General features: G+C 36.3%; 6 protein-coding genes across 9 annotated transcripts in view; 2 read left to right on the top strand and 4 right to left on the bottom strand.

The window, feature by feature from the left end:
• Positions 1–2,664: 2,664 nt before the first annotated feature.
• LOC129567292 (glycosaminoglycan xylosylkinase homolog) lies at positions 2,665–6,842 on the bottom strand. Of its 4 annotated transcripts, none has more exons than XM_055444012.1 (5): positions 5,707–6,842; positions 5,046–5,437; positions 4,357–4,723; positions 3,836–4,238; positions 2,665–3,213 (listed from the first exon to the last, which is right to left on the bottom strand). In XM_055444012.1, exons 2-5 carry the CDS (start codon positions 5,352–5,354, stop codon positions 3,009–3,011), a joined length of 1,284 nt encoding a protein of 427 aa, XP_055299987.1. In that variant the 5' UTR covers positions 5,355–5,437; positions 5,707–6,842; the 3' UTR covers positions 2,665–3,008. The 4 variants fall into 4 exon arrangements, with proteins under 4 accessions (XP_055299987.1, XP_055299985.1, XP_055299984.1 ...); XM_055444010.1 differs by having other exon boundaries at positions 6,511–6,842; XM_055444009.1 differs by having other exon boundaries at positions 6,661–6,819.
• Positions 6,843–6,887: 45 nt separating this feature from the next.
• Positions 6,888–10,282, bottom strand: LOC129567288 (uncharacterized). The gene is made up of 8 exons (XM_055444000.1): positions 9,638–10,282; positions 8,664–9,540; positions 8,367–8,521; positions 8,082–8,190; positions 7,901–7,998; positions 7,716–7,838; positions 7,315–7,429; positions 6,888–7,231 (listed from the first exon to the last, which is right to left on the bottom strand). Exons 2-8 carry the CDS (start codon positions 9,520–9,522, stop codon positions 6,888–6,890), a joined length of 1,803 nt encoding a protein of 600 aa, XP_055299975.1. The 5' UTR covers positions 9,523–9,540; positions 9,638–10,282.
• On the top strand, positions 7,708–17,858 carry LOC129567294 (BLOC-1-related complex subunit 5). Its single transcript, XM_055444021.1, has 5 exons — positions 7,708–7,845; positions 10,422–10,664; positions 10,763–10,941; positions 16,362–16,550; positions 16,651–17,858. The coding sequence occupies exons 2-5, from the start codon at positions 10,430–10,432 to the stop codon at positions 16,870–16,872; spliced, it is 825 nt and encodes a 274-aa protein (XP_055299996.1). The 5' UTR covers positions 7,708–7,845; positions 10,422–10,429; the 3' UTR covers positions 16,873–17,858.
• Positions 11,365–22,458, bottom strand: part of LOC129567293 (uncharacterized) — a 44,935-nt gene continuing 33,841 nt past the window's right edge. The window contains exon 9 of the mRNA XM_055444014.1: positions 11,365–11,374. Within this exon, the coding sequence (XP_055299989.1) occupies positions 11,372–11,374 (3 nt within the window). The 3' untranslated portion in view covers positions 11,365–11,371. The remainder of the gene's footprint in view (positions 11,375–22,458) is intronic.
• LOC129567291 (uncharacterized) lies at positions 12,465–15,037 on the bottom strand. The gene has a single exon (XM_055444008.1). It carries the CDS (start codon positions 14,253–14,255, stop codon positions 12,780–12,782), a length of 1,476 nt encoding a protein of 491 aa, XP_055299983.1. The 5' UTR covers positions 14,256–15,037; the 3' UTR covers positions 12,465–12,779.
• The window catches only part of LOC129567287 (sodium-independent sulfate anion transporter-like), a 22,754-nt gene continuing 18,761 nt past the window's right edge, over positions 18,466–22,458 (top strand). Inside the window, exon 1 of the mRNA XM_055443997.1 lies at positions 18,466–20,702. Coding sequence (XP_055299972.1) covers positions 20,609–20,702 — 94 coding nt within the window. The 5' untranslated portion in view covers positions 18,466–20,608. The remainder of the gene's footprint in view (positions 20,703–22,458) is intronic.

Raw genomic sequence — 22,458 nt, 5'->3', positions numbered from 1 at the left:
ATGGACGTGAATACGGCAAATACGTCAAGTCGTTCTTTCCCCCTAGTTTAAATACTGAAAATACACTAATAGTGTTATTGTTAACAAAAAAAAAATCAGCCCGAAAACAGGAAGCCAATCAATGGTATACTCTGCAGTGTTTGGAGTGCTGTTCCTACTATAGTTGTGGGTAAGCTCATTAGACCGCCAGACGTGCCACCAACGGCACTTTGACCAAGTCCACTCAATCCATTTAGTCCACCAAAAAGCTGTTGCAACTGTGGTCTGCACACACATACTTCAGCCTATGTGTTGAAATTGAATGTTTTTTTTTTATTTTGCAAGAAAAATGAAATCAAAACAACCAAAAGAAGAAAACTAAATAAATCGATACGAGTCAATCAAAATCAATTTAAAACAGTCTACACTTCAATCTTACCAGACACACTAAAATGACGAGAAAAGCTATGATTTTACTCGAAAACATGTTGCTCTCGCTAAATTCAACGAACTCCTTTCGTCAAAAATTAAACAAAAACACTGTGTATATGCTTCGCTCAACTGCGATAACTGTACCGAAAACGGCAATTTTCAGCGAATTTATAGTATTTTCAACTGAATCAATTATGTTCTAAAGATGTGTTTGTTTATTTATAATGGCGAACTACAATTAAGTTTGCCTCATTATTCACATTGATGGCAAATCAATGATTTACATTGTTGTTTCAGTCAATAATTACTCTTTTCATCTTTCGCAATTTCGGAAGTCTAACGGTTTTTGTCATTCGAGTACAATCATTTCTATTTTTGCACTACTTTAGTGTTTGCATAACCTCACGATTGAATAGATGTTTGAAAACAAAAGTCACCACATATGTGTGTGTATCGAAGCGAAAACAAGTGAACTTTTCTGGTTTTGGAGAAGAACGTTATTCGTTTCATTATATTCTTGATGATTTTTGGTATGCATCTTGTAAACAACGGCACCTAAACCAGAAGTTCTTGTCAAGAACATATAATCAGAATTTTAAACTGTAGGAATTTCTGTTCTTTGTAATCGGAGATAAATTTGGCCTACAGTTGCTTTCGCAAATTTCAACTAGAAGTGAAAATAATTCGTGCAGTTGAAGATGAGAAACATGGAACAAAAATGATGAGCTATGTTACAAAGTATCCGGAAAGGAGTGAGTCTGTGCAAATGTGTCAACATCAGACGGCTCTTTAACAAGCTAACAACTCAACACTAAAGGTGTATATCGTACTGCGTCATACAGTCTGTCTGATGTATGAATTTTCTCAGGAAAAAGGCAACACATTTTCGGTACTCGTTCAATGGAAAGAATGTCGACGAAATTTATGTGCTATAAAAGTTATTCATATTTCATTGAGAACCAAGAGAGAGGAAGATAGAGTGAGAAAGGGAGAAAAAAATGGTATGGAGTGTGTGTCTACTTAATTTTCGGCTTTAAACGAACTAAATGCTGTCAAAAAATTCAACACTACAAACATTTTTCTGAATAAACTCCATAATTAAAACGAATAAAATATATGACAGTGGCTACAGGCAATATGCTCGAAAGTTATTCGCTTGAACGCCCGAAAAAAGGTTTGAAATGTCAAAACGAAACGAGAAAAAAAAGAAATTAAGTGAGTCGACAACAAAACTAAATCATTTTCAGTTGACGACCAAAAGCAGTTCAGTCTGTTGCCATGCGTATGACAGCATCGCTGCATATGATGACGAAAATCGATGCTGTCAACGGTGATCCACAAAGCAAATTTAATTTTGTACCATATATAGCAATTAGGGTGGATTGAATGTGGCAGGTTTTGTGTGTTTGGAATTGGATTGGGCAAATTGGTCATTCAAAATACAAGATCAAAATGAACATGTATTAGAAATGAACCCATATGAATGAGATGACTAACTCAACATTCTGACTTGTGACTTTTGGATTTTCCGGGAAAGGCTTTGATGATACAAAATACTGAACTGCTTCAAGCAATAAAAAATGTTCAGTTCACCATCGTTCCACCCTTTTCATCCAAACAATGCATGACAAATGTAGAAAACTTTTGAAAATCCATTCGTTATGGGATGCTTTTTAGTAAGCCCATAAACGTTTCAGTCGCATCAGCGCGAGCGAAACAATGGTGAAGCATTGCATTTAAATTTAATTATATGTAGGATTTTGTGCTGTACAATTTGTTCAAAAGCATTTGTCATTGTGCATTTCGTATGCAATTCAATTCAGTTGCTGTGTGTAATGTGCGCGTCCGCAAAAAAGCCGCTCAAACAATGATTTGGTTATCTCTCGGGGAATACCGCTGTATTCATTATTCCATTGTGACAGATGAGCAAGATTCGTGTGTGTGTGTGTGTGTGTGTGTGTGCACGTGAACGTGTGTGTAAATGTGCATATTCATTTGAAAATCAGTTTTATGGAGCGGATAAATGCGGGCAATAAAACACAGTTTTTTTCATTTCGATTCACTACAGATGTGTCGTCAAGTGAGTGAAATCCCATTGAAAGTTTTGCGACCGTTGTTAATTCGAACTCCCATTGAGATTAACCATAATTTTACCTGCAAACTCTTTCTATGCACTCCATTCGGTTGCCAAAAAGCCGAATTATCATTAGTTCTCGGAACCCCATTTTCCTGCAAACTAAATTGAATCGAGCATTTTATTTCGTTGAATTTTATTTATTTCCTTTTTTTTATTAAAAAAAACAGACTAATGCGCATGTCATTTACATTTGGTGCTAACTAACGATTATCTAAATTCTTGAACAACAAACAGTTTGTGTATATTTGTTTGAAACTTTGTTTTTTGTTTGGTTTCAATGAGGTTCATTCTGATAGTTGAATCCCATTTAAATTCTAATTATTCAGTCAAATTTGACTTAATGTCTTTTCTGAATGTATACATATATATAGGGTTTTTGTCTTCAATAATAGAGTATTATAACAAGTTTATTCTTTACAGAGGAAATATTGTCGTTTTTTTTAAAAAGGAGTTTTTTTTATCACGTTAAAACCGTTTCTTTGCCAAAGCGATCGAAACATGCCTCGACTGCAGCATATACCATTAGAAGTCGCCGCTCTATGGCTTTGTAGTGGTCATTTGTTAAGAGGGGATAAAGCAAATCACGTTTTGACACCTGATCCAATAGTTCGGTCAATGTACCACCGGAGAAGAACAGCAAGCGGTCCCATGTCGATTTGCGGAGTCTGAAAATTTGTTTGGAACGAATTGAATTAGATTGAATTGAATAGAATTGAAAATGTCTCTAAACAGTCAAGTTTGGATATGATTTATATTGAATTCAATTGACATTCATCGCAGTGTTGTAAATTTTGCCATTTTAATTACATGCGCATTTGTAAGGTTTTGTGGAAGCCGTTGATAAAACGACTAAAAAAACATACAAAAAATATACGGATTTTGATGAAAATTGACACAGACATATTTTAGGAGATAAATTTTAATATCCACCAAGTTTCAAGTCGATGCGACCTTCCAGAGCTGAGGAATTGCCGATGGAAAAAATGTAATTAAACAAAAGCAATCATTGCGTGTAATCATTACCTTTTTTTTAATTACATTTTTTCCATCGGCAATTCCTCAGCTCTGGAAGGTCGCATCGACTTGAAACTTGGTGGATATTAAAATTTATCTCCTAAAATATGTCTGTGACAATTTTCATCAAAATCCGTATATTTTTTGTATGTTTTTTTAGTCGTTTTATCAACGGCTTCCACGAAACCTTACAAATTTTGTAATTGCACTTTTACAACTCTGATTCATCGCAATTGAAACAAATATTGTAAATGCTCAAGCTTAGATACATACACACAGCACTGATAAAGTGGCGCTAAAATGTCAATATGATCCACATTTGGATTGCCGAATCCTTTGCCGTTATCGATAAGTACAACCCGATCTTCCCTCGTTTCATAATGGTGTCGATCGCCGTTTTGTATTAAAAAATCGAATATGGCCACATCGGCTAGGTCCAAAAGACGTGTATATGATAATTTATCTTTTAATGGAACACAGTAATCCATATTCTCCTCCCAAGGTGCCAGATGATTCTCTTTGTATGTGCGTTGCCAAGGCGAACGATACTTTTCAAATGATCCAGGAACTAAATACAAAACGACGCCTTCAAGTAAATGCTCATCATCGCCGCACACATCCTCCGTCTCTTTGCAATAAAAACACTTGCCATACACACAATACTTTGTTTGATCATCTGAAGCAGAAGAATTTAAATTAAAAACATATTTGAATTGTAGAAATCTTCTGTTCATTAAAAAAAGAATTCAAACAACTCAATGCCAACAAAATCGAAAGATATGCAAGCTATTTACCATTGACCGTCATTGTGCTTCTCAGTAATTTGTCAGCTTTATTCTCGTATATTTCTGACAAATTGATTTTCCGACCAACGGCAACTGGCGTCCATCGCATATCCAATATAGCACCTAAATAAAAGGCAATGATTTCCGCATTGAATCGATCCTTTCCTGAATACACTGGCCCATCTATGACTTCGGTTCGTTCGTACCATTTTGGCTTGAAAATAACTTTTTGTTTACCGGCAAGCGTTAGCAACAATTTCAATTGGGTTCCTTTCGGTGCATTTCTTGCTGCAATTATTTCCTCGTTGCGGAGAGCGTTAAGTAGCTGACCCATTGTCGTGTCCAGTGCCGGGAACAGATCATTGTCACTTGGCCACTGCGAAAATTAAAACGTTCAATGATCGTAACGAATGCAAATATGAATTAATGAATATCAATATTTTTATGATTATTTTCGAAATGTAATTTTTTTTGGTTGAACTATTCGTGCTTGATTCAAATAAAATAATTAAAAAATACTCATCATTTTATTCAAACAAATGCTTGATCACCCAAAATGAATATTTATTAATTTAATGAATTTTAATTTTGAACCAAAAAAGGGCGAAAATATTCGAATAATTTTTGCAACCGATTTACAAACTGCTGTCAACCAATTAAAACCCAATTAAACTTTCCATGGCGAAAAAATCACTCACCCAATACGATATGTCCCACACCAATGTGACATTTTCGTATGTTTTCGGTTCAAAGTTGCGCCAAACTTTGTTCCTAATGCGATAATACTGCGGATTTCGATTAAGATAAATGGGTTTCAATGAGCGTACACGTTTTTTCAATTGATGAAAATAACCGGATTTTGTTGAGGCAGCCTTCCCATAGCTCGTGTCACCGCCAACATTTTGATTGACATTCAAATGGGACATAAAATAGAAGTTCAGCGAATATACTATCAATATCAATGCGGCCAATAGTCCGAGAATTATCCATACTATCTGTTTTGTCATCTGGTTTCTTACGTTACGGACCGTTGCACAAACATTTCACTGCACGCAGCCAATACGTGCTTGCCACAATTACACTTCAGAAACTATAGACAGAAAACGAGCATTAATTAAAACAGTCAACAGACGAGAATATGTGACGAATGTGTAAAAACAATCGAATGGAGAGTGAAAAAACATTGGAAAAAACCACAAACGAATCGATGGTGACACTATTTGGTGACAGTTGCTCGAGAATAAAGTTCTAAATGGAGGAATGCATTAAAATTGGTCATCTTTGCAATAATAACCGCACAAACGCCAAAATTAATTCGTGTAGTTTTTTCCACCATTTAATTTCTATCGTTAGTTCTACATTGTTCGTCTGGAGTTATTGTTGATGGATTTCCTCGTTTTGCTTGATGAAACTTTTGTGACAGAGAAAAACAAACAATTCGTAACACGCTGTTTCAAGATTGAAGTGCAACTGAGTTGATTTATTTGCGTCACTCAATTATTCGCTAGATTATGAAAATTTGCTCGTATTTTTTTTTGGCAAATATTATTATCGCTAAAATGTGTAACCGTTTTTTTTTTTTCTGCGGCACATATTCTTCATTCAGATTGGTGTGGCACAGCACTAAAGTGAATGAGTTGATTTTATTGTTGTCGCTCGTTACTACAATTTCACCGAAAAATCATTTGTTTTAATTGAGTGTTGTTGCTACTGCTGCTGCTGCTTGAAGTTTGCACTCGCAAATCTCTCACTCTCGGGCGCACGCATATGGTGCAATTTTCGTGCGATGGCATTTTAATGAGACAATGCCATTTCGACAGTTACGTGTATTGTTTTTTTTTTGGTGCATCAGTTCGTTTTTTTTCAGTTTCGCTTCTTCTCTTTGGTCCTAGCTATTATTAAATCACATGGCCACGGAAGAAATTTATGGTGTGAACGTGTTTATCGCCCTTCTCTACATTTTCATTAATTATTCGTACTCTTTTTTCTCATTGTTTTTGTGTGCGAGTGTTTATTTCAAACGATTTTTCCCACTTGCGTACGTCAAAAATAGGTTTCCGTAAAAATAGGACGTGTAAAAAGTGGCACAGCTGCACTATAATGCACCAAAAACAAAAATTCGAGCGAAAAATCGCACACGCAAAACAATTGGGCTGTGCTTACTCAACAAGAGACCTTGCTGCAAACGAGAACAAACGAGTCAAGTTCACGGAATGCCGGGTCAAAGAAGAAGAAAAAAAAAAATCCACGAAAATTCACGCAAAACTTATTGTCAATCAAAATGAAATTTATTGTATTTTGCACATGATTTACTTGTGAATTAGCTTCTATTTGGCCTTATTTCAAAGCACTAAACACAAGAATAAATACATTTCGCTACTTAAAACACGACGAAAAAAAAAAGAACTAAATATATTGAACAAACTTGCTGCAGTCCAACGAGTTCATGTGTTTACTTTATTTCTCTGATGACAGCTGTCAAAATGAGCCGGATGTCAGGGTCATTCAATTTTTGTTTTGATTCTTCAAAAAAGCCATACTCATGTTCGTTGGTTGCGTTTATATTTGGAAATCGGTGAATCGTCCGGTGGAGCTTCGGTTGTTTCGATCGTTGGTTCCATTGTGACTGATTGATCTTCACACAGCTGTTGAATATAATTTATTCGAAAGCCACGTCCAACTCCTGCATCGTTTGTGCGCACTGGAATAATATTCAGACCGTTGCTGGTGTCAGTGATGACTGCATTCGCTGTTAAATCATCATTTCGATTGGCATCATTCAACTTTTCACCGCATAAACGAATTGAATTCACCGATATATAATCATCATTGCAACTGAATATTTCGACTCCTGCTTGTTTCTCTGGAATCACACTCATACCCTCTGCAGCACATCGAATTCAATTTTAAAATTATTACAAAGAGATAACTTTTTTAATTTCCGAAGTAAGAATTTGCTTTCTTCACCTGAATCGATATTGATTAACTGAAAATCGTACTCCATATCGTCGGCCTCGTTGCTGTAGGTCGTGGAGCAATAATTCCATTGGCGTTGTATACAAATCACATAGTTGAGATTATTCTGAAAAAAGAAGGGGACATTTTTCGATCGAACCCTGCGCGCACCATTCAGTTGCTGCTATGACATTTGTTTGGTAGCTGGGAAATGGGATATTTTTGACACTGCGCACTACCACAACTTTGACAACTGAATTATTATTATTGTTTTTGTTCTCTTGAATAACACTTTCTGTACTTTGATTGTGACGATAAAAAAAATTATCAAATAATTGATAAAAATTAACGTTTTGAACGAAATTTGCTTGTGTTTTTTTTTTGTAAAATTTTGTGTCATTGTTCATACTTACGAAATAGCTTGGTACGCGATTCGTAACAAACTGTGATGTGTCATCGTAATTGAATGTTTGGAACCAGCCATCGGTCTCCGTGTAATATTGTAGACAATTGTTTGGTGCTAACGAATCTTGTAACTAAAATGTGAGTTTTCTGAGTGAACATTTAAAAAAAAAAGATATTTTCATAGGGAATTTACTTGCTGCACACGAATATTAAAGGCTCTTGTAGCCACTGATGATGTCAAAATCGTTAAAAACACCTTTCGATCCATTGAATTACTCACTTCGATGTACACTACAAGGATGGAAAAAAAATTGAAAATCATCGAAAAGTGAAACAATCCATTTCTGAATGAAACACTATCAAGCATAGATTACTGTGTTGACCGCTGTTAACACCACATATTGTTGGAACCATATTGTTCAGATTTTGTCCAGCAACATAGAATTGGTCATCAATACAGTTACCATCTGTTGGTGCTTTGAGCTGAAAAAAGTTTGAGTGTCTGATATTTCAATACCATTTTCTCTCCCTCTCTTTCTCAATATTTCCCAATTTTTTTTATTATTAATTCATCAAAATAAATCAATCGAATGAAAATCATCATAGAAACAGACATCTTTAACATTTTGGAATATTTCGTAGTCAAGCATGTTAATTACCTCAAGCAAAATCATATCCAATCGCACTTGTTGTACATTTTCTTGCAATTCAATAGTTAGAGTGCAAATTAATCGATCTTGGCTCGCTTCAGGCCATCCAGGATTTTGAAAGTATGAATCAAGTTGGTTCGTTGTTTGACCACATCCGGTTTTAACTAATAAGTTAAATGTTAATTTTCAAAAAATCAAATTTGCGTCCAAGAATCAAAAAGTTTGGAAAAATCCAAATGAAAATTAAAGTTTGAATACAAAGGAACTAAAATTAAATTTCCTGCAAAAAAAGCGAAATTTTCTTACAAACACAACAAACTCCAAGACCATCAGCGCATTCATCAATCGATGATCCACCCATTTCAGTGCATTGAAAGTCTTGATAGCAAATGCCCGACATTTCGGTTAATCCTTCCTGTGTCGATGTGCATGGACCATTTTCGAATTTAATGACATTAAAAAGGTTCAAAAATCTTTGCCCATTGACAAGTGATGCCTTTGTATCGCTTCCATGTGCAAGCCATTGTTTGATTCTCTTGCGAATCAATTGTAGTGTTTCTTTTAATGAAGACGATGCGTTGGGTCGTTGAATCATTGTTGTTGCGTTTTTTCGTTTTGCTGCATTGTTCCAATTGAGCAATGATGAAAATGCTATCACTGGCTGTTTGTTTGGTCTAGTGCCCTCAGTTGATGATACTTTGTCATCAGTCGTCGTGCTCTGCGTACTCGTCGTCTTCATCATTGTGCTTGACGTTGTAATTGATACATCGCTGCTTGCGGGGCTTGCAATCGTTGTGGTTAGATTTGAAGCAATTTCAGTAGAAACAGATACCGTCTGCATTCCATTCGCTTCCATTGTTGTAACCGACACCGCTGGTGGAGGTGTAGGCATTGAAACAGATACATCATTCCACGTCGGCTGGTCGTCACTTGAAACATTTGATTGCCGTTTTTTATGAGTCTTTTTCGGATCGAATCGAAGCCCATATGCTTCTTTGTAATTCAAATATAAATAGTTGCGCGCACTCGGTTGCAATCGTCTTACGTGGGTTTCACCTGCTTTTAATAGATTGGGCTTCACTTGCGAAATGGCCACCGTGGTGGTGATATATTTACTAAGAAGCCAACAGTTTAACAGAATCAACACCAAATATTGAGCATTCATTCTGGCACATGTTCAGAGCTTTTTTTAAAAGAACATCTTTCAATTAGTTTTTTATATAAAACAAATTCGTACACAATAGATTCACATCAAAAGAAAACTCTCTTATCGCACTCACGAGCAAATAGAAACTAATGTCAACTTTGGAAATCTATGCCAATTCTCTTCAACTCTTTTATTTTTTTTTTTGATCTGCACAATTTCATAGAGACGATTTTTTGCTGTTTGCAAGCCCATTCCCCTTTATTGCAGTCATTTTGCACGAGTACACGCACATGTGCAGCAGGCCTTAGCTCTCAGTTCTACTCTTCATTTTTTTTCAAGCAGAAGACTGTAATTTCGCTCCATTAAAACGGTTTACATTTGTTCACCAATTGCAAGTCTTTGCAGTCGATTCTCGATTCTCGTTTCTATTTGTCTTTCGTCAAGTATGAACATACTCAATGAAGCAGCGGACTTGTCGGCACACTCGTGGATTTAGCATTTCACTTGCTTTGGCGATTCGTGAGTTGCCGAAGCATCATATATGCAGTGCACTCGATGTTTAACGTGAAAACCTATATTCGGTACATCGAAGTCGGCCGAGGTATGATTTCGTTTGGGCGTAGCGCGTAAGCAATTCACTTGCGATATAATGTGAATCCCTATATACTATATATCGCAAGTGAATTGCTTACGCGCTACGCGCAAACGAAATCATACCTCGGCCAACTTCGATGTACCGAATATAGGTTTTCACGTTAAATATCGAGCCTGTCATTATTCCATTATAAATTTTAATTTATGCCTTACCGTTCCATAATATATCACAAGAAAATTATTGTCATTCGATCGTATTATTCCATTTGCAGTATGCAATAAAAAGCGATTTATTCATATTTTGCCATTTTCTTTTAATGCAGATATCAAAATGGGTTCGGAACAATCACAACAAGCAAATGCTGCGGCTGCCCAAGGAAGAGTGAATAATCAAAGTCGATTGCAGCGTGGTCATACGATAGCAGTGAGTGGACGTCGATTGTCGTCACCAAATGATGACTTCACTGCGGGTCAAGCACCGCCAGACTCGCGACCAGTTTCGCCACCAATCAGCGTTTGCTCCGACTCCGACTTACCATACGTTTCGTACACAGATAAGCTTGGCGGTGAGTTTTTTTTTCCTGCTTTTTTATTGGAATTGTATCTTCCCCAAATTCTCTTAACACACTGACCTTATCTTCACGTTTTTAAAACTGTTTTGCAGACTCACCGAAACGGCAGAACAAAGGGAATAGCAGTAACAATAAGAATATACGAAATGTAGGCACAACAAAGCGAACGATTTTATCAAAATCCAAAGCAAAATCCATGGCTCATGACATCGTTGTCGTACGTGAAGCGAATAGAAAAAACGAAATCGATCCAGACATTCAACGGCTACAGGTAAACAACACAGATTTTTTTTTTCATTCAAAAATCAATGTACAGCAGCTGTTATCCAAATTGTCAATCGCATATTTCTTTCGGAATTAATTCAAATGCGAATATTGAATTTGCTAAGACCGTTTTTTCTCCTCCAACTTAATTGGGTGCACTTTTTTTTCTTTCAAAAAAGAACTGGTTTCAGATCAATTTGCGTTCCGATCGTTTTCGTCATCACACAAACACATATCGCGCACCTATTGTGCAATCAAAATTCTTAACTAGTTGGCCCAATAGAGTGAACGCAGTCAATGTCGTTTGGAAACGACACGATTGAAAAAAAAATTCAAATGATTTTGTGTAGGTGAGACACGAGCGAGTTATGATGGTTGGTTGGTTCAAATTTATTCATCGAAATTGAAAACGCCTTTAAAAATAAATCCAAAATTAACTACAAAAACAAATAGGAATGTCTTAAGGTCGCTAAAATGTTCATCTTTAGCTAAGGTAGCGACCAAAAACGTTATAACCTCCAATTGTTATGCAGAAGAAATGCTTCCTTCAGTTAATCACATGTAAAATCTAACAATTTATATGACCAATTTGCTAAATCTTCTGTTTGTGGCATCATAAAATCGCAGATTTAATGCAAAATTAAAAACAAACGATGCAGATGTTCTTCGCAGACAAATACAAAATATTTGACGCAAACAAAAGTTTCACGGCTTGACTCTGTCACACACAACACATACGGAAGGAACAACAACAACAATGACGACGATAGATTTATGCGAAATGCACACAGATCGCCTCTTTTCATACCAAACTTGTTTACGCTCGCTGTGCGGCACCAAATAAACACACTATACCAGCCACACTATACTCACGATGATGTGCTTCGACAGCACAACGTAGATGTTTTTTTTGCTTCGTTTTCTCTTTTTTCGAATTTCTTTTTTTTCCATTCGTTCCATTCACGACGACGACGGAGTGCAAATGTGACGTTCGATGCAAGACCGAAAAGAAGCACGTGAAAAATCCGAAACAAAATAATCAAAACAAAAAAAAATGTGTCGGTAAGCAGCTTTTGCTTACGTAAGTATGGCAATTCATGAATCACACTCACACACAATGCACTGTGCAATATGTGCAGAGTGCAAACTTTCATCTTTCGACTTATCACGTTCCTCGGCCACAATTCCAGTGCTGCGCAGCACATATTCGGCAATGTTGTTGTTTTTAACGTGCGTCTTTACAGCGCATTGTGTTTTTCCCGTAAATAAACGGGCATTCTTTCGAAGAACAACTTCGAGTTTGCCATTTAAAATGCCAATCGAATGAGGTAAAAATGAGTTTTTTTTTGGTGAGTGATTTAAACGTTTCACCAAGCGCTTTTGTTTTCCAATCGTTCCGGCAGAAATTCGGCCGACAAAAAAAAATGAAATCACTAAACTTTGAATAAATTAATCATTACAATCGAGAATTTCGTTCAGTTTGTTTTTTATAAATATTTTATACACGCCAACACACATTTCAACCGATTATTTCTTGTTTTTTTTCCTTCTCTTTATTGTTGTGAAATGAATAAAAGACACACAGAATTACAAAGAGAAAAAAAAACATGTTTGTTAGCATTTTATTAGTGTCAGTTGGATATATCGTTTGATGGCTCGGAAAGAAAGGAAGAAAATATAATCATAAAAACTAGAAGAAATTAAGTACATCGGTGTTTATATCTCGTTATTCAATTCGAATAAGGCCAACTCAATTGGATTTAATGATCGTTGTCAATCGTGTTATGTGTTAAATTGCTTTTACATAAACAGCTGCTACAGCAGCAGCAGCAGCGGCAATATTTTTCATTCGTAGTCGGGCAAGCCAACACCTACACGAGTTACAGCGGAGTTGCGTACGCTCATTGGCCGCTGGGTTTGTTGGCCAACTCGACCATTGAACAATATATTGGTCCTAAGATGTTGTGGAATGTGTTTTGGTTTTTGGCTGATGCACGTTGAATATTCCTCTTCCTCATGACGAACGGTTCGACTTGGTGGCTCATCGTAATAGCTATCGATGGATTTTCGCGGAGCTGGCTTTGAATCTCGTATCGCCGTACGTTTCGGTTCTCGTTCATATTCTCGGCCATAGTCATGGCGATCATAATTGGGTGAACGTCTATCACTACGGATTGGACTTTCTTCATAACGCCGTGGTCGGTCTCTGTATTCAATGGTGTCTCTTGGCTGTGGATACGAAACTTTTTGGGATCTTTCATAGCGACGTTCCACATATCCTCTATCACCTCGGTCATGGTAATCATCATATCGATCATTATATCTGTATGGTTCGTTGCGACTTCTTTCTTCGTTCCTGTATCGATACTCTTCATCACGATATCCTCTACTTTCATATCTATCTGCATGGTGATCATAGTCCATGTTATTTCTTCTTGGCTCAATTCGATCTGAGTTCCAACCATATGAATCTCTTTCATAATCTCTTTCATCGCTGTTTTGGTTCCGTTTTTGAGACGACAAATTCAAATTTTTCACTTCTTTGATGATCGTGCTCAGTTTCTCTGGCTTCTTATCGGCACCTGTATCAATTTCATCGATATCTTTTGCCAATTTCGATATATTTTCCACCGATTTGCTCAGATTTTTGGGTAATAGTCCTCTTTTCGGCAACGGTTTCACCAACACTTTCTCAATTGTCGACTTCTCTTCGTTGTTTTTCAAAATGCCTTTTGTTTTCTCTGTCGCTTTTTCATCCGTTCGAAATGAAATCCGTTTTTTGCTTACGTCGGGACTTTCATTTTTCGATTTCATTTCATTTTTCGGTTTGATTTCGTCTTTCTGCATTTCTTCCACATTCCGTGTGTTGTTATTGACTGGTTTCCCATTTTTCGCATTGTTTTCGTGCTCAAAATCGTAGAACTCAATTTTTGACGAAAATGTTTCGAGTTTCTTTTTCTCTGGTTGAAAATCACTGTCATTGTTATTATTTAAATTGATGTTGTCAATCTTTTTGAAATGTCGTCGACGTGCTTCGGGTGTTTTAGCATTGACATTATCATAAAATTGGATGCCCGATGACAGTTGCTTGCGAACTAGTTCCTTTGGCTTGATGTCGGATTTTGCGATGTCAGTTTGGTTATTATTGTTTGTAGTAATTGGTGGTGCTTTTGAAATGGTACGCTTCGACCGTGGTTCGACCGATACCAAATCGGTTTCATCTGGCCAAAAGAAGTGCGATTCCATACGATTTACATTACGCGTGGATTCACGTGCCATCATTTCGCTGGGCAAACCAGCGTAAAACTTTCCTTTTATCATTTTTTTTACGTCTTTTTATGAATGTTCATTAATACGAATTGTTTGTTGAAACGAAACGAAATATTTCACTTAAAATCCTTGTCACACAAAAATAAAATCTTATTCAAATGTCAGAAACACAAACTTTTCTTGTTTCAGGACTTTTTTTTTTCAAACTTTGTCTCTTTTTTTTCTTCTCAAAATTCGTCGAAAAATAACACTCTCGTTTTTAAGCTAAACAATTTCGTTGCATGTGAACGAAACGTAGATTTTCGGCTTGATGTGTCATGCATTGACCACGATCAAGTCGCAACTGAATCAAATTAATTCGATGAGGAAAAAACATTGCGCTCACACAAATATGAACAACACAATGAACGTGTACCATCGAGACAACATCGATTCGATACATTCGATTTCTCTTTCATTCTTTTTGCCCGTCGAACGAACTCCTTCAACTTTTCTCGACCATAGAACAGTCAAAGTATATGCGACAGCGACATGTGTACGAGAAAGATGGCCAACGCCGACGACCTGTTTCAAAAGCCACACATATTTGCATTTACTCAATTTGGTAGTCGGTTGTACCTACACGATTCCATTAAAAAAAAAACCATTGTACGCGCCGTTTATTCACATGCTTGAATTCTTGAGCCAGAGCGAAACAGAAACAAAAACAACATCAGCATACAATAAATAATTTGGATAGGCGCGCAAGCGAGCCAGCGAGCGTTGTGTAGATGTGTTTTGGTGGTGGCAGAAAAAGCAGCGGGCGTCAATCTGTTTCCAAAAAAGCGTTTTCGAATCGAGTACAAGCGTAAAGTTAAGATAAGAATGATTACATAAACCAATGTTTGCTAGAAAAAAAAACATATTAACTTTTTGTCGGTATACAAATTACGCCACTGATTTTAGCGTTGCGATAGCAGGTACACACGCACGCTAAGTGGCCAACTTTGAAAGATGTCGGCTTATAAATTCTATCCTTTCATCTAAATTTCTGATTAAAAGTTCGCCAGAAACAAATACAGCAATTAAGCAAAAACAATTTTTAAATAAATTTGAGCAAAGCTGAAATCAATTTGAATATTCTTGCATGTGCTCCAAAAATTACACCAAAAGAATTTCGTTGCATTTAAACGCAAAAACAAATGGCAATGCACGGCATCAATACATGGATTAGACGAATTTGCAATGTGCATACGAAATATGCAAATAAAAAATCAAACGTCAATTTGTACGGGCCAGTACGGGTGATATGCAGAAATTGGTATTGAGCGCGAACGTCAAACCATTTTCAGCACGAAATGCAAGATTCTATTTGCAAAATCCTACCTTCTGCTTTAGCTCAGAATATTATATACAAAAGCGTGTGGCCAGAGTGTGTCAGCCTTGAACATTCCGAATACGGTAATCGGCCCACACTGATCGTCGTGCCTATTTGCAAAATTTATCGACATCAATAGCTCTTTTATAGCTCTATTCAGTTGCGTTCGCATCACAAACATCACGAAAGCATTGGAGATAATCATGAAAAGCAAATATCAACATCTGCAAAATACAAAATGTATACAATTATTTCGTCATCAAATGTTCTTTTCAAATCAATTTGCTGACACACAAGAGTCGCGCGTTAAAGCGAGAAAAAGTGGAGAGTTCAGAACGACGATGAAAGTGCGATTCCATTGAATTATAAAAATTTTAAAAAAATGATGATTGACTTATGTTAACCCGTGCCACAAAAGATTACTTGACGGATTTCGTTCGGAGTACGTAGTGTATGATTTGTTTTCTTTGCACACTCGCTCGTCACAGAGTGATTTGATTGTCGACTGTCAGTGTTGCGGAAAAGCCTTCACATTTTATAATAAATGCGTTACGTTCGATGTGCACGCGCTACAAATTAAGCATGTAAAGCCTTTTACATTCAAGCCAAAGCGCTCCCTATCGATTCGCCGATATAGTTAGATAGAAGCGTGGCGTGTCAACTGGATTTGGAGAAATATACACAAACGATATAGATAAATATGTCATAGATAACATTAGAAAAAAAATTATATACACGATTTAATCGCCTTAGGTATTAAAATTGACGACTAAATCTCTTTCTATCTTTTTTTTTTATAGAGCATTCCGCAATTTTTGCCGGTCATGCGAGGAACTGTTTCGTTGCCAGCCAATCGAGATCCGGAAGTATTGGAGCGACTACATCCAGAACATTTCAAGAATATGTGTAATCGAATGGAGGCTCATTTGAATGCGTCTGCCACACAAGTGGGCAATGATCAAGCACATATCACAGCAAAAATGAAAGAGGTAAGCTCCATTAATTCGATTCAATGCGTGAAACCAATAAATATTTAATTGATTCTCATGGTTCTTTCTTTTCCCGTTCCGAACTGTTTGGACGATTTAGGTGGATTACGAAGCGACCAAAGTGTTCAATTCATTCACGGAAAAACAAAAACTCTACTCAACATATGCCGAACAATTCTCAAAATTGCACCATGTGACACAGCAACTGAGCCGATGTAATGTGCTACTTAATCAGAATATCGAGAGCATGGAAATATTGAACAATATGCTTGATATTGATGATCGATTGCCACCGTTTCTATGGAAAACAACTGACGATTAAACAAAACACACGACACTTCTGTTCAACAAAACGAAGCCGAATCTCTAGTCATCCAAAATATTTACTTGCTTTTTGTGATATATAAGAACATGAAAATTGTTTTGATTTGATCGCCAATCACACAGGCGAAGAATAAGCGAAGAAGAATGTCGTTATAATTGTTTACAAGTCTCATTGTGAAAGTGACGTCAACAATGACTTCATTCAAGTTTTGAAGTGGCAAAACACAAAATTGTTGTTATAAGACAATCGAAGAAATATTTAACCTTTCTTTTTTGTCGATGCACAAATCTCTCGCGCTTAAATAAATAAAGACAAAATAACTTAGGAATACATCCCATATGAACTGCTGTGAGCATATCCATTTTCCTTTCTTTCAAATTAATGTAATGCCATATTCATTCAACTTTCAAAATCGATCTTGTCCATTTCTGCCAGCTAACAGATCATGTACTAAGAATTATTATTGCTGCTGAATATTTAATTGTAAATGAATAACATTTGGTTTCAATGAGGAAGAGCGAGAGAAATGAGTGAGTGTGTATGCGTGCGAGCGCTCATATTTATATGATAAGGTCAATTCGTAATGCCAATCAATCATAATCCACAATCATATAAATCAAAGGCTTATTAAAATCGCTTGCTCGCGAAAAAATTACTTGCTGGTTTGTGTGTGTGTGTGTTTTTTTCTCGTCATATATTGTAAAGAGAATTTAATACTGTTTTTGTCTTTTTTGTTGTTCGTTTTGTCAGTTTCATTCACACATTCTACACTTTCGAAATGTTAATGCGCATTTATATATCGCACATTTATGAAGATCATAATTTATTCTGTAGGTGAATAAAAATAAAAGCACAAAATATGTCAGCGCACTTGATATATGTACGCACGAAGGTAAGAATGATGCAAATACACCGTGATGAAAATGACTTTGTTCGTGAATTTTGAATAATATGCAATGTGATTAAATGATATGTGATAAAAACCGGCTGATTTACTACAATTTTACTTTGAAAAATTTACTCGATGAGCTGCTAAATGATTTCAAACGGTAGTTTCTATAAATAGGCGAATGCATATGAACGCAAGAAACTTGGACTTTCTTCGACACACTAAAGAGGATTCAGATGGTTTAAAAGAGAAACGAAAGTTTCAACTTAAAAGTTGTGCTCAAATTGTATCGGTAAATATGCTCTACGTCGGGACAAGGTAAGGCTTCTGAACATACTATTCGCGCCAAAATCCAATCAACGTACTTGTTACCTATGAAATTGTAAACCAAATTCGACCGAAAGTTTTGGCCATGACTCTGTTCAATACACACAGAAAAGAATCCCCGGAAATTTTAGGTGTTCGCCGTAAAATTTGACATTTATATATAAATTTCTATATACATTTTACCAGCAACACTTGAATTTTCCGGGCGATGACATAATTTCAAATATTCCAACAGAAATTAGCGCCATCTGTCATTTCAAGCGGTAAAATATACATAGTATTTGATAAAATGTTCGAAAATATGTCATCGCCCGGAAAATTGAAGTGTTGCCGGTAAAATGTATGTAGAAATTTATATATAAATGTCAAATTTTACGGCGAACACCCAAAATTTCCGGGGATTCTTTTCTGTGTGTACGGTTAACAGTACGGCGTATATATCGTCTAACATAATAAAATCATCCCACTTTGACTAAAAATAGAAGTGAAGTGAAAGTCTAGTGCTTATCAAAAATCGGGCAAAGAAATAAAACGAGTGACAATTGCGCGGTGATTTTACGATTGTTTGTTTAAAAAAAAAAAAACGAACATTTTCAAGTCGATATTTGTTTAAAAATTGATTGAAAATATCTGTTAACTCATCAGAGTTCATTCAATAAACTCGTGGTATGGGTTACTTATTGTTCTGCTATTTTCGGATACATCCGATGCATTTTCCTATCGAAATTTTGATTCCACCGCATATATTGTTATTCAAAACATACATTGTAGTCGTCGCCAAGTCATTCGAGGAGATTGAAATAAAATCGGAATCGAAATACAATTTTTCCATTGGCTCGAGTCAAGTTTATCATTTGTTTTGTTTTGAAACGTTCGTGAAAAAAATAGCCTGCCTCATGTGTCTAGTGTAGCTATAAAAACAACTGTTGATATATATGTTCGTCGTAATATCACCCAAATTACCTCATCCAAATCCTCACCAAATAGCTAGCTAAATACTTCATTTGGGAAATGCCATCAAGTGCTAAACAAACCTATTTATTATTTGAGTCAATTTATGCATTCGTAACCACCGAGTACAGACGTAAGTCAACGTTTCACTGGAATTGACATTATTGTTTGTTTAAGGAACGAGTCACCAATACCGACCGAGCTGATTGAAGAGACTTGCTCACTGCCAAATGAGTGTGTATGGTTGCGCATAAAAGTATTCGGATTGTAATGAATTGCAAAGAGTGATAATGATGGTTGTTGATAAGGCTGTATGCTTATCATCGATTGGGGAAGTAATCAATTAGGACTTTATCGTGCATTTCGATATTGAAGCCATCGCTCGACAACATGTACGGTACAAATGATAAATGATTCTCAGTCTCTGCTGAGTGATTTGAAACATTTCGTCTTGTCGGTAGTTGTAATCAGTCACAGCCGGACATTTCAAGCTAACACTTCTGATATCGAAAGATGGCAAACCGTATAGATTAGGCTCGTGTGTGTTGTTTGCTTTTCGGTTTTTTGCTACTGTAAAGATGAAATTGCACGAAAAACTCGAATCAATTTAATTTGTCGTGAGTGGCGAGCGATTTTTCTATATTCGTTCTAGAACATTATTGTTTGTGACTATTGCTGCTGCTGCTGTGGCGAGCTCATACTGTGAGAGCGAGAAGAGCTCACGCTAATAGATTCTCATCGACTCTGTGCTGTATTATACATATATAATTTGGTGTTTTCGTGAAATTATTATCACTTGAATTACTATTGATTTTTTCTCAAAGAGGTTAAAGGCGTGTATTTGTGATATTTTATTGTGATAGAGACCGCCACGACGATAATTACGAACGCAAACACCAATTCCTTGCACTTTTTTTTGTCAGTATGTTTTTCAATTATTTTCTCTCTGTGGCCGGATCTTTGGTGAATGAATATTGTTTGACGTCGATTCAGAGTCATTTGGCGCTTGACACGAATAGTGGTAAAAATTGTTAACGCACAAACAGAGAAGAACACACAGCACACAATTCGAATCGAAATCGTATTGAATGAACGAATGCGCTGGATGCGCGAATCGATGTATATTTTGAAAAATAAAAAATTGACGGAAATTACGACAAAAGTGTGAGAGCTGGTGTAATTGAGTTTTTTGCGTGTAAAAGTATCTGTAACACTGCTTGTCTCTTACTGTATGTGTGTGTGTTGCTTTCGGGAAAAAGTGGCGAATCCAAATTTCAAACTGATAATGGATTATTGTGAGGCTGTCGTTGATATTGCTGAGACCAACGCTATTGCAAAGCAAAATCGTTTGACAATAATAACATTTTATCAAATAAAATTTGGTATTTAGAAACCACAGCAAATCATCATCATAATAATCGAAATATAGTGCTGCCAATTGTTTTTAAAAGTGATCAGTGATATTCGAGAAGAATTTGAATAAGATTAATAGTTGATTTTTGACAACGCAAGTAGTGATTTATATGATATTCGCCGAAATTATTTATTGCCGAAACGAAAAAAAAAATGAGCTATTACACCGACGATTTTGAAGACTTCGAGTCGAAACAATCATTGAACAGTACGTCGAATTGGAAATGGCCGTTCCATGACAATTCAAGTAAGTAAATAAAAAAATGAGTGTTTGAAAGCAAAAAAAAAAAACTTTACACACATGCTTGAGCTAAAACAATCAAACGTTGATTTGGCACTCTTTCTTTTTTTTGGTTGTTTGATAAAGTGGTTCAATTCAATTGATGTGCATCGCATATAAAGCGTGAGTCCGGTTCCGAAAGAATAGGAAAATTTTTTAAGGTCACCGCCTTTGATAACTATTTCACGCTATGGCCTACATTCTTTTCTAGCCTCGAATTTGTGTACTGATGAATTTATTAGTGGACGACCGTGTGTGAGATGTTCACTGCTTGAGGCATATTCATCTGTTATGCGCTAGGCAGCTTCACTTTTGTAAACAGAAACCGAAACAATGACAATGATGATCCAATTTCAGCGTGATTAACTGTTCTCAATATTGCAAAGTGGCATCAAATGCGATTACGCAATTGAAGCGGACAATAAAAATTGATCTAATCTTTTTTATTCGCTCTTGACGAACTCGTGCGTCGGTGTGTGTATGATTTTCTTGGTAATTCGAGCGGTTCTATTATTCTCTTAAACACGATAAATGCATGCCATAGTCATTGCACGCTTCCTTCTTATCGTCTCATATCACGGGAATCAGTCACTTTGTGACAGTAACGATGTATGTTTTTTTTTTCGGTTTTGGGAAGTGGCGAACGAAAATATAAATGAAATATAGATCAAAATCCAAATTCCACGAAATAACAATTGCCCGCATTTCTGGTTACCGTTCCAGGTAAATAAATTCCAGTACGATTTTGCAATGCAATGAAATTCCGTGGAAAAATTGTGTCGAAAGATTTTTTTTTTGTTTATTCCGTGGTATATACTCACTCGATCATTGCACTTGATTCGCGTTCGAAAAAGGCGAAGCGACAAGTGTGCATCTTGGCTCAAAGTATAGCAAAACTGACTGTAATATATTGATTGATACGATACGAACTGAAATGTCAGCAGTTGAAGAATCAGTGATTTTATTTTTCGTTCGTTCATTATTGTTATTTTTGTGTATTCGTTTTGAATTCAGTCAGAGTTGAAATTTCCAATGTAAAACACACTGATTACACGGCGCGCGCGACTTAGTAAATATAAAAATGGTGACGCACAGCGATTGTGCTAATCGCGCTGAGACGCGCACTTCTCATTTCTTTTCGCTCTCATTGTCATTGTGTTCGAGAAGTTATGAAATTTCCAGCACCGTTACAAATTTATCAAACAAATAAAACGCCATTCATCGCATTCTAATGATTGCATGTCCAATTTACGACATAACAGAGTTTCCTTGCCTTCTTCATAATTGATTTGTTGATTATTTCGGGGCGAAAAATCCAATTAAATCCATCAGTTCAATGTCATAAACAATTTCGACGCGATGGAATACAAAGTTTATTGTTGGAATGACATGTTTGCCGCTTGATCGATTAAACAACCACTTATCGGAAAGACAAGAAGAAATTTCTTTGTCTGTTGCCTTCGAAAACCGACTAATTACACAAAACAAGAAGAAAAAACAGATTTCATTTGTTTATTTTACCAAAAGATTTGTTATAATGCTTATTGATTTATGATTGTGAGTGGATGCGTAACAACGGCGCTACTATTAAGAAACCATTCGGTAGTTCTCCATTGTATTTTATCAGGCACAACACATGACCACAGAAAATGCCACCGTTTACACACACACTCTCACTCTCTCTCTCTCTCTCTCTCTCTCTCTCTCTCTCTCTCTCTCTCTC

Source organism: Sitodiplosis mosellana, unplaced genomic scaffold, assembly GCF_009176505.1.
Source record: "Sitodiplosis mosellana isolate CC-2019 unplaced genomic scaffold, AAFC_SMos_1.0 Smas_scaffold_11, whole genome shotgun sequence".
In the NCBI taxonomy this organism is placed as follows: Eukaryota; Metazoa; Arthropoda; class Insecta; order Diptera; family Cecidomyiidae; genus Sitodiplosis; species Sitodiplosis mosellana.
Note: the sequence above shows the minus strand (reverse complement) of the source record. Positions and strands in the feature narration are given on the sequence as shown.

What these genes read in the sequence shown, in the direction of transcription:
- LOC129567292 (XM_055444012.1), bottom strand. Translation starts at nt 5,354, where the DNA reads ATGACAAAACAGATAGTATGGATAATTCTCGGACTATTGGCCGCATTG. An exon ending in AAGCACAATGACGGTCAATG is followed by an intron (nt 4,239 to 4,356) that starts GTAAATAGCTTG and finishes CTTCTGCTTCAG; the next exon opens with ATGATCAAACAAAGTATTGT. An exon ending in CCACTTTATCAGTGCTGTGT is followed by an intron (nt 3,214 to 3,835) that starts GTATGTATCTAA and finishes ACAAATTTTCAG; the next exon opens with ACTCCGCAAATCGACATGGG.
- LOC129567288 (XM_055444000.1), bottom strand. Translation starts at nt 9,522, where the DNA reads ATGAATGCTCAATATTTGGTGTTGATTCTGTTAAACTGTTGGCTTCTT. An exon ending in TGGATATGATTTTGCTTGAG is followed by an intron (nt 8,191 to 8,366) that starts GTAATTAACATG and finishes AACTTTTTTCAG; the next exon opens with CTCAAAGCACCAACAGATGG. An exon ending in TTAATATTCGTGTGCAGCAA is followed by an intron (nt 7,839 to 7,900) that starts GTAAATTCCCTA and finishes CTCACATTTTAG; the next exon opens with TTACAAGATTCGTTAGCACC.
- LOC129567294 (XM_055444021.1), top strand. Translation starts at nt 10,430, where the DNA reads ATGGGTTCGGAACAATCACAACAAGCAAATGCTGCGGCTGCCCAAGGA. An exon ending in GTACACAGATAAGCTTGGCG is followed by an intron (nt 10,665 to 10,762) that starts GTGAGTTTTTTT and finishes ACTGTTTTGCAG; the next exon opens with ACTCACCGAAACGGCAGAAC. An exon ending in CAGACATTCAACGGCTACAG is followed by an intron (nt 10,942 to 16,361) that starts GTAAACAACACA and finishes TTTTTTTTATAG; the next exon opens with AGCATTCCGCAATTTTTGCC.
- LOC129567291 (XM_055444008.1), bottom strand. Translation starts at nt 14,255, where the DNA reads ATGATAAAAGGAAAGTTTTACGCTGGTTTGCCCAGCGAAATGATGGCA.